Below are 10,478 nucleotides of genomic sequence, written 5' to 3'. Positions count from 1 at the left end.
TTTTTTTTTTTTTTTTTTCCTTTTTTTTTTTTTTTTTTTTTTGAGACAAAGTCTTGCTCTGTCACCCAGGCTGGAACACAGTGGCACAATCTTAGCTCACTGCAGCCTCCACCTCCCAGGCTCCCAGGCTGAAGTGATTCTCATGCCTCAGCATCCCAAGTGGCTGGAATTACAGGTGTGTGCCACTGCACCCGGCTAATTTTTACTGGCCTCATGTGACCTGCCAGCCTCAGCTTCCCAAAGTGCTAGGATTACAGGCATGAGCCACTGCAACTGGTTGTAATTACCTTTTAGATTGTAATCTGGGCTACTCATTTTCTGATGGTTTTGTGACTGAAAATAGCAATTAGAGAAGACAGTACTCCTCACTGCTCCCTCAATATGCCCTGCACTTTTAAGACTCTGCTTTTACCCGCATTGATCTCTCTTTTTACCATTTTATGCTTTGCTTCTCAAACTCCTACACAACCTTCAAAACCTTGCTTATTTGCCAGCTCTTGAGTGGGGCATTTTCTGGTTTTCTTAGCAAGAGACCTCTCTTCTAGATGCCCACAACACCGGAGTCATGGTTCTATTGTGGAGCTTACTCTTTTTGACATTTAGAGATGCTAAACTCCTCAGGACACGGATGTTTTCTTCATCTAACCAAGCTGTTTAATAGAGTACCGAGTACTTTTCTAGTTGTTTTGTTTCCCCAACTACTAAGATAGTGCCATGCTCTCAATGTATTTTATAAATGAGAGAATTATTCACTTGTTCTGTTCTCATAATTATAATTTCTACCAAATTCCAACAAATGCTTACTAAGCAACTGCTAGGAGTGCAGGGAACTATATTGTTCCTGCCTTCATAGGGTTTACAGTCTTGGGGAGTCAGGTAACCAAATAAGAAATTTTAAAAATAGGCTGGGCATGGTGATGGGTGGTGCAATCCCAGCACTTTGGGAGGCCGAAGCAAGCAAGCAAGCAAGCAAGCATGCAAGCAAGAAATTTTAAAACCAGATAATGTGGAAAGCACCTAACCTGGACACTGAAATTGATCCCTCAGCTTCTTACTCTGATCTATAAATATACTTATTTGTAGTCACATCCAGTCTTACTTCTTTTCTTCTAATTTATATATCTTTTTTTGTTCTACCTCGGCCTTGTTAGTTAATAATTCTCCACTATCGTTATTATTTTTCTCTCCCTCAATTTCTTTCTCTCTGTTTTATTCTTTACTATTTACTTCTCAGTTCAAAAACGTTATCAAATATCTGCCACTTGATAAATACCTGATTTTCACTGTAAATGCAATATTTGTTTTTATTCTATTATCTGTTTCCCATCCCAGTTAAGCCCTTTAAAAAAGTTGTCTATACTTTGTTACCTCTCACTCATGTCCCAGTTGATGGGAGTTTGATACATTCCATCTCCTGCTCACCACCAATTTGCTGCAGCTGTTTCCGCTGCAACTGTTTCTGCTGAAGACCACTGATAACCTAATGGTCTGATCCTTGAGCACTATTTAATGCACATTTTACTTAATCTTGCTGTGATATCTGAACCTCTTGCCTACTTAATTCTTGAAACTCTTTTCCTTTGGAAGTGGAGACATCGTCACACCTGGGTCTCGTGCTTTATTCCTGAATGCTCATTCTCAGGTGTCTTGATTTCCTTTTCCTGCCTCCTCCTGCTATACCTCAGAGTCCTTCCCCTGGTCCTCTAATTTTCTTCCCCATGCACTCCCCAAAAGTAATATTATCAAAACCCTTGACTTCTGCTGGTCACCATCTTAGAATTTTCTTTAGGGCTCCAGACTTTTGTCTAAAATTCTACAAAGCCTAAATTGAGTTAATTAACTTGACTCCCTGCCCTTCTCTCCAATCCTGCTTTCCATATTATTCATCCAGTGGAGATTTAGACACAATCCTTCCCCTTCACCTTCCATTTCCAATTGGTGAGTAAGGCCCATCTGTTCTAGTCCCAAATCTCACACATGTCATTTATCAGTTCTTCACTTGGACTGCAGCAGTGTCCTTCAAAGCAGGCAGACTCCTGCCCCCTCCCTATCCAACACAGAAATAGGAAGATTTTCTAAATTATAAATTTGATCTAACACTTCCTTGCTGAAAACCCTCCACTAGCTCTGCAAGATCTTTAGAAATTGCAAAATGGCAGTCCATGATCCATATTCACCTATGCACACATGCTATTTGTCCCACAGAGTTAGTTTAAAAGCTGAATTTTTAAAATTCAGAATATGTTTCGTGATGGCACACATGTACAGTTCTAAAGTTCTCGCTGTTGTCTTCTATCCAGGTGGCCTCACTCTTTACATTACTTGCGTAGTTCCTGTATGGACCCTTGAGCTCATGGAAGAAGCTCTGTGCATGGCATAGGAAGTATCGCATGATCTGGCCTGCCTGCCCTTCTGTCTCATTTCATGCTTTTAACTCAAGTTTGCTGATGCCAAGGCTCATGTTTATCTACTACACCATACTAACTAATGTTACTTCTTTTCTTCCTTGGGCTTATGAAATGTGAGAAGTCCAAATAATGCATGGAACAATGCAAATAATAAATGGAACAGCAAACTCAAATTACAAGGTAGGAGTGTATGCGGGGTGGGTGTGAATGAAAGGGACTGGGACACAGGTGAGTAAAAGCAGTAGTGTGGGAATCCCATCCAGATGGGATAATTTGTCACCCCATTTATTTCAGTGTCCGGGTTAAGGCAGTAAAACAATCGATCTTTCTAATTCCTGTGTATCACTCATTTTTGTAGCCTAAGCACAATTCCTGATCCTTTGCAGGCATTTAAGAGGTGCTTATTGAATAAACATGTTTTGGTGAAGGCTTGCAAAAGGCTGAATATCCTATCACTTCCAGGCCTCGGCTTCTTTTCTTTCTGTCTCCTTCAGTGTATCTACTGAGTGTTCAGGGTACACTCTTGGTATCAGTATACCCCTTTTAGTGTACCCCAAATCATCCCAATATCACAAAAGAATATGCAAAATAGTAAAAAGTATAGATACAGTGAATTCAGAGAGAAGATTAATAGGAAAATAAAAAAGGAAATTCTTTCTCCTTCCCCTTACTTTGCTACCATCTGAACACAAGTAAAACCTATTATGTAGACATAAATAATATTATGGCTAAGACTAATGACATGGGACCAGTGAATATAGAGTCAGAAGTTATAATTTCCGGGGACTGTGGAGGCATCTGTCCACATCCACCTTGCCCCATGCTCATTGGTTTAAACAGCCTGGCTGGCCACCATTTCTACCATCTTTGATCCTTATTCATCTTGCGATGCTACTTTCAGCATACCCCTCATACTCCTCATACCAAATCCCCAAATACACACAGACCACAAAGAAGTGAGGCTCAGCCTTCAGAGTGCACAAGAGTTGCCTGGAAATCCTGTAAAATGCAGATTCCTGAGCCCTTTCATTTCAAGACAATAGTTTTGGGCTAAGGCCATTGTATCTGAGTTTTAAACAAGTTTCACTGAGGATTCAAAAGTAGGCAAACACCATACTCTAAAATTGGAAAACATTCTCATAAAGACAGGTGTTTTAGAACCTGAAAGATTTTTCAGGTTAAGTACCTTAATTTGCTTTCAGACATGGTCCAGTTCCATCACATTTACCTTTCACCATTCCTACTGCTAAGAATGGTTTATTAAATGACAAAAATTTTGCTCTTGGCAAATTGCAGTTACTACATTCTCAAAGAAATACTATATGCCTTTCGTTTATAATCTATTTCATTAGGTACATGCTTCTGCGGTGAGGCGGCTAAGCATTTGAAATATTTATTATACAACATTTCCTAGGTCTCATACTCATTAAAGTGATACTAAATTGATAGGGTCTTTTTTTTTTAAATTCACAGCAGGGTAGCAGTCATTCAACTGTAGTATAATTTGGTATTGCAGCTCACTTCATTTTAAGCAGTTCATCTCAGTTCTAATCATTATGTTCAAAGCTTCACTCTATCCAGATGCCAAGTTTCCCCAACTGTACAAAAGCGCAGGAGAAATATTTCTGTTTGGCAAGGCCTGGCAAATTTTTGGAGGCATTGTCATGCCTCAACAGGGCACCAGTCAGGTTATAATTTGCCTTAATTGCTTGTGCCACAAACAGAAACAATGATTACCTCTAGGTCATTGGCACTCAAAGAAAGATTTCTTCCCAGCTACGGTAAGTAACAAAATACTTTCTGCAAACACCTTACTCGGGATTAGACTGCAAAGAATCTCAGATTTTGATCACTTAAAAAAATTGACCTGGTACATGTTTTTAATGTGTTAAATTGCACACTTGCCTGTGTATCTATGTGTGCACATTAGAAACATGAAAATAACTCAGATAAATTACTGTTCTCCCATAAAACAACTAGTCTTCTATCTGCATAATTTGTTCCACCTGCCATGTTTACAAGGCGCCCCAAGGAGAACTAGCTTAAAAGCCAGCAATCCATCTGCCTCTCAGTTCTAAGGGGGTAATTATTGCCTCAACTAAGCAAAGAGGAATGCACAGCATGCTGCTAACCATGTCAGGTGACTGATGTATGTGCCTGACACACTCACCCAGGTCATCGGCTTTTCTAATAGTGGCTGGGGTCATGGTACAGTGACAGACACAATTCACTACTTAAAGAAAAGGGGGAGAAAAATGGATAGAGACTATATTCAATGGGCCAAACCCAGAACACAAACCAACAATGTAGGCTTTACCACTTCTTATGTTAAAACAAGAAACATGGGGAGAAAAGACAGGTTAACTTTATGCCAAAACACTGGTTTAAACAAACAAACAAACAAAAAAAAAACCATTTTTTTTTAAAGGGGACAGGAAAGAAGGTGTTTTGTTTCTATTAACTTCCTATTAACTGTACTTCCTTACATATTTTTAAAATAAAGCATTAATTAATATTTATTAATAACGTATAATGTTCTACTTGCTGTACACACAAAATAGGGCCTGGCCTCTAATACAGCATAAACTTAACTGTCTCCAACTAAGGCCATAGTGACCAAGACTGAGTACAAACTGTGAGGAATACTGTTTGAAGACTAGAATGATGTCCAAGCACAAAAACACTCATGTGCTGATGAAATGCACAAAACACATGCAGATCTTCAAAGAAATTCCGCTAAGAAGAAGTGATTAAAAAAAAAAAAAAGAAAAAGAGCTCTTTGGGGACACACCCCAAATGAATTGCAAAAGGTCACACACAACTTCTTCCCTCTGAAATAAGGCAGAGACAACATACAAATTAGCATATAGAATATCAAGTCATTAAGTGTTCCTTGCCAAAGCTCCCATCGGAAAGCAAGAGGGAGGCAGTGGAGTGCGGAGGGAAAACTGAAAGTGGGTAAAGACGGACAGATCGCTTTGGAAATATTTCCATTCTTTTCATTTCACAGGCCAGTAAAATTATAAGAAAAACTTGAGGGTGGAGTAGAGAAAACATCAACATTGAATTGTTATTTATTTTGCCGAAGTAGAACTACCATCCACTATCATGAGTTTTGTTTCATTACAAATGATAGAAAAGCCAGATTCTCAGAATAAAGGATAATTCTTTGTATTAAGTAAATGTTTATGAAGCTCATTACATTATCTTTTTTTAAAAAAGTAAAAATTTTAGAACATATGATGCTCTTCATAATTAATGCTTTTGATGTAGATTTGGGGAAAGAGTCTCCAGTTTGCAGTTCTGAAAATGCAATTTTCAAATTAAATTTAATTGTGTTTGAGGTGACACCTTCCTCTATAATTTCATTACCAGATTGTAAGAATTCCCCCAACTATGCATGGCTCCTTTTACATGAGTGAATGTGATTTATAAAGAAGATAAGCTAATACAGGAGGATTATCGGAAGGTTGCGAAGCTATGATGACAATAGATCCCTCTAAATTATTTTAGTTTTCTTCTATAAAGGATGGTATTTTTTAATATTTGTATGCACCTTGCTCTCTGACTTAATTGCCATGATTAAGCAATGAACATACATTCTGGCCTCAGTGTTGGAGTGGCTGGATTAAAACAAGCAATTTTCCCCTGCTGGTTGAACAAGTCTTACATTCTCTATCTCACTGCCTGCAGCATTAACACTCCCCACAGTACCAAACCCATTTATTTTCCACCCACCAACCAGACTCCTAAAGCATCATTAACATGCCCCCAAAGGCCTTGCTGCTGTCAATTTTAGCCTGCACAAGCACTCAAAAGCTTTTGTGGGGTTTATCAGAGTTCTGTAGGAAAGGAAGGGAAAGGCATTAGACTCAAACCTTGGGGAATTGACAACACAGGAAGATGAAGAGAGATGAGGGAGAGGCCCAGGAATGGAGGAAATCCTATCTGCAGGCAAGGTGCAAGGCTCAAGATTGAAAGGTTGTTCAAAGACACCCACAATTATATGCTTCTGCCACTCAATTTTCAGCTAGTTAATGGCAAAAAAATCAATATCTACTTTCGATTTTCATGTACAGCATTATAGCCTCAGCCGGAGACAGGTCTCCTAGGAAGGAGGATGATTCAGGAAGTGGTTCCGGGAAAGAATGATTCATAACCAAAATCAATAATCATATTGGTTTACCTTCATATTTTCTAAAATATATTTGGGGTTTTCCTTTTTTTTGTTGTTTTGAACAACCTTTTCTTTTTTCTGATAACACTACTCACCCTGAAATCAGTCACAGAGCAATTGACTACATGGAGAGAATACCAGGAATAAATGTGGAACTGAGTTATGTACACAAAGCTCTGTCAGTTTGAAATGATGTGCCCAGAGTTCATCCACACTCACCAGAGTGAGCTCTGGGCTCCAAAACACAGTTAAAGTAAACAGCATTACATTCTGCAAATACGACTCTAGATTCTAGGAATATTAACTGTGATAGCTTCTCAGTTATCCTTTTGTTTTCTTCTTGGGAGAATAGTAAGCAAAGCGGTGGGTTTCCATCTTAAACTAGATTCATGTGATTCAAATAGAAAGAAATAAGTTTTAAAACATAATATTTTGATAGTTTTTTTTTTCAGAATCAAGCAGATGATTTGAATTAGTTAGCCAAAAAAAAAAAAAAAAAAAAAAAAAAAAAGTAGGCAGTGCAGAATTTCCAAAACACAACTTATGCAGAGGACAGAATAACTTTGTGAAAGTATGTAATAAATCCAAAGCTGCATTTATAAAATCCTTGAAAAATGTAGCCGTGAGCCCTAAATGCAGTGGAATGTTAGGTCCTGCTAAATTAGAGCATTAATCATAGCATCTTGATTCACGTGTTTCTTCTCATACATGTGTTAATCTTCAAGTTCCATGTTCCCTAAATAAGTCTGAAAACATTATCCACTGTGAAACATTCTTCACTAGTCATAAGACAGTCACTCCTTTAAATTTTACCCAAATTCCTAATAGTTTTCAAGGAATGTAAGTCCTTCTAAGTCATGTACTTCAATGGGAATAACAAGCTCTGTCAAGTGATACTGGTGGCACCTACAGGGATTATCAAGAGATTTGTGCCCTTACCAAACATGCTCCAACTTTAAGGAAACTTTCTTAATCATATGCCCAAATGGACATCCATAGTTCATTGTATTAAGAACCATCATTTATTAAGCACTTCTGTAAGCCAGGCACTGTGCTAGGTGAACATTTAGGTATCTGGTCTCATTCAACTTCACAGCTACTCTACAAGGCAAGTATTATAATCTAATTTTATGGATATAACAACTGAGGCTTAAGGAGGTTAGGCAAGTTGCTGAAGGTCACACAGTATGTGATGGTGAAAGGGCCAGGGATTCCAGCCCTTCAGGCTTGACAGATCACAAAGCCTGGGCTCTTCCCCACTAAACCATAAGGCCAGGCCAGCCTTGGTCTATAACTCTCCTTGATCTTGACCTCATTTATTAGGAATTGCTTTATCTTTGGGGAATTTTATAATTAGAGGTACACAGGCTTCTAGAGGTTGCTAGTATAAAATTCAATCCAATATTTTTTTCTAGATTTAACAAAGGAATGCATTTTTAAAAACAGTCATAGAATGGCAATCATTAAAAGGTCAGGAAACGACAGATGCTGGAGAGGATGTGGAGAAATAGGAATGTTTTTACACTGTTGGTGGGAGTGTAAATTAGTTCAACCACTGTGGAAGGCAGTGTGGCGATTCCTCAAGGATCTAGAACCAGAAATACCATTTGAACCAGCAATCCCATTACTGGGTATATACCCAAAGAATTTTAAATCATTCCACTATAAAGACACATGCACGTGTATGTTTATTGCAGCACTGTTCACAACAGCAAAGACTTGGAACCAATTCAAATGCCCATCAATGATAGACTGGATAAAGAAAATGTGGCACATATACACCATGGAATACTATGCAGCCATAAAACAGGGTGAGTTAATGTCCTTTTCAGGGACACAGATGAAGCTGGAAACCATCATTCTCAGCAAACTAAACACAGGAACAGTAAAACAAATACCACATGTTCTCACTCATAAGTAGGAGCTGAACACACGGACACAGGGAGGGAAACATCACATACCAAGGCCTGTCAGTGGGTGGGAGGCTAGGAGAGGGAAAGCATTAGGCGAAATACCCAATGTAGGTGATGGGTTGATGGGTTGATGGGTGCAGCAAACCACCATGGCACGTGTATACTTATGTAACAAACCTGCACATTCTGCACATGTATCCCAGAACTTAAAGTTAATAAAACAAAAGAAAAAAAGTCATAGAAACAAGAAGTTAGATTTTACATTCGAAATTATAAGCTAGAATAACATATGAAAATTCAAGTGTGAGATTCCAATAAACTGAACTATATGAAACTGCTGTGTTTGTAGGTCACAAGAGCCAGAAATGTGCCGCCTTCTACAATTCATCCTAATAGCAGAAGTGTAGTTCTAGACTATAAGGAACCCAGTAGGGGCCCATTCACAATGCACCTGCAGTGCACATGTTTCATGCCTCTCGTGGCCTCCCAAGGGTACTGTACCTGAGCAGAAGCTGTTGCTGCTAACGGTCCTCGCTGAGCGCCCAGAGCTGCTGGGGTTGAACTCTCTGCTCTCTTCCTCAGAGAAAGGAGACTCAGAGGCTGGGGACACTTTGTGCTGTTGTTGGGGCATATGGGGCCGAAGAATCAACCGGGGAATTCGGCTTCGAGAAATCTCCTTGTCATGATGCTGGACTCTGTGCTCCTTCTCAAAATTGGACATCAAAAAAGAAAACAAAAGGAAACGCGTTTCCCTCTCTTAACTCCTGTCGGTTCCTTCAAGGATCCGTTTCTAAGATACACATTTCTGAGTATTGAGTCTTCACAGAGTAGTCCTTATCTCAGTTGCTGAAATGAGCTTCAAAACTCTTCCACGTAGCTAACCTTTCTAATCCATTGAGTAGCATATGTCTGTGTGGCACATACACACACACACACCACACATATACACACCACACATATACACACCTCCACTCACTAGCTGGAAGGCCATCCTACTTCCCTATGCCAGTCCTGACTCATCTTCCCACCTTGACTTCTTCTATCACATTCAAGCTTCTGCCTCCCAAAGGCTCTTTATTACACCACAATCTGGCTCACTCGATAGCCTTCAGACTTCCATTTTGCTTTCCGTAAATTAGCTGTGACAATCTGACTTCTGTTTTCTTGTCTCCTCACAAAGTTGAACCCTATACCTGGAACAGTTATTTCCTGATAGCTCACACACAATTATCTTTAAAATCCCTCCTCTTCTGGACAGGATCTTAATTATTCATTAATATCCTGGTACACAAGGCTTGTTGCCAACAGAAAAGCAAACACAAATCCGATATTCGGGAAGATGACTCCACCTTTTACATCATCTTTAATTTTTGTTTTCCTTACAGGACATCCAAAAGAAGAGATTTTCTCTCTCCTTAAAAATGCAGCATGAAGTACCCTGCCATGTCTTGGTTTTAAAAATGCATAACTAGTATTTTCACAATGTTTTCCAACTTATGAAGTGCTTTTCCAACCATTTTCTCGTTTGATCTTTACACACCAGACTGTACATAGAGAAGACACCAATGAATGTCCCTATTTTCAGATGAGGAAGCAGGCTAAATGGGGTAAGAGATGCTGAGGCAATTCTGCATATCATGCCAGAAGTAGAACGAAATTCAAATCCAGTGCTTTGCAGGGTCACCACCACCCTGCCTTATTGAAATGGATTCCTAGGAGGAGAGTTTGCAAAAATTCCACTGCTTCCTCCAACCTCTGCCACTGAAAAGGGACTCTTTGGCTTAGGTAACAAACACCGTTTCGAAACATGACCTACTGTTCCTTCCACCGGTTTACCAGGAAGGGTTACGGCCAAAATAAACACCTCTGGGAGGCCGGAACATGGCATAAATTGAAGGGTAGACCCCAGCAATGGGGAACTTCGGAGGGCCCTCAGGCATCCACTCTACCCGGGGGCCGTCAGCCGCACCCAGCCTCGGA

The 10,478-nt window shown here is 39.5% G+C and overlaps 1 protein-coding gene across 8 annotated transcripts in view; it reads right to left on the bottom strand.

Moving 5' to 3' along the window:
- SYBU (syntabulin) overlaps positions 1-10,478 on the bottom strand; it is a 117,277-nt gene that overhangs the window by 59,162 nt on the left and 47,637 nt on the right. For 4 of the 8 annotated variants that reach the window (XM_017891532.1, XM_017891529.1, XM_017891531.1 and 1 more), the window contains one exon: positions 9,000-9,204. The exons of 1 other annotated variant lie outside the window; for it this stretch is intronic. In XM_017891532.1, the coding sequence (XP_017747021.1) occupies positions 9,000-9,204 (205 nt within the window). The remainder of the gene's footprint in view (positions 1-8,999; positions 9,205-10,478) is intronic. 3 more of the 8 variants (XM_017891535.1, XM_017891533.1, XM_017891534.1) reach the window with 1 other exon arrangement.

Source organism: Rhinopithecus bieti, unplaced genomic scaffold (genome assembly GCF_001698545.2).
Source record: "Rhinopithecus bieti isolate Rb0 unplaced genomic scaffold, ASM169854v2 scaffold_18921, whole genome shotgun sequence".
Lineage (NCBI taxonomy): Eukaryota > Metazoa > Chordata > Mammalia > Primates > Cercopithecidae > Rhinopithecus > Rhinopithecus bieti.
This window is presented reverse-complemented; position numbering and strand designations above follow the sequence as displayed.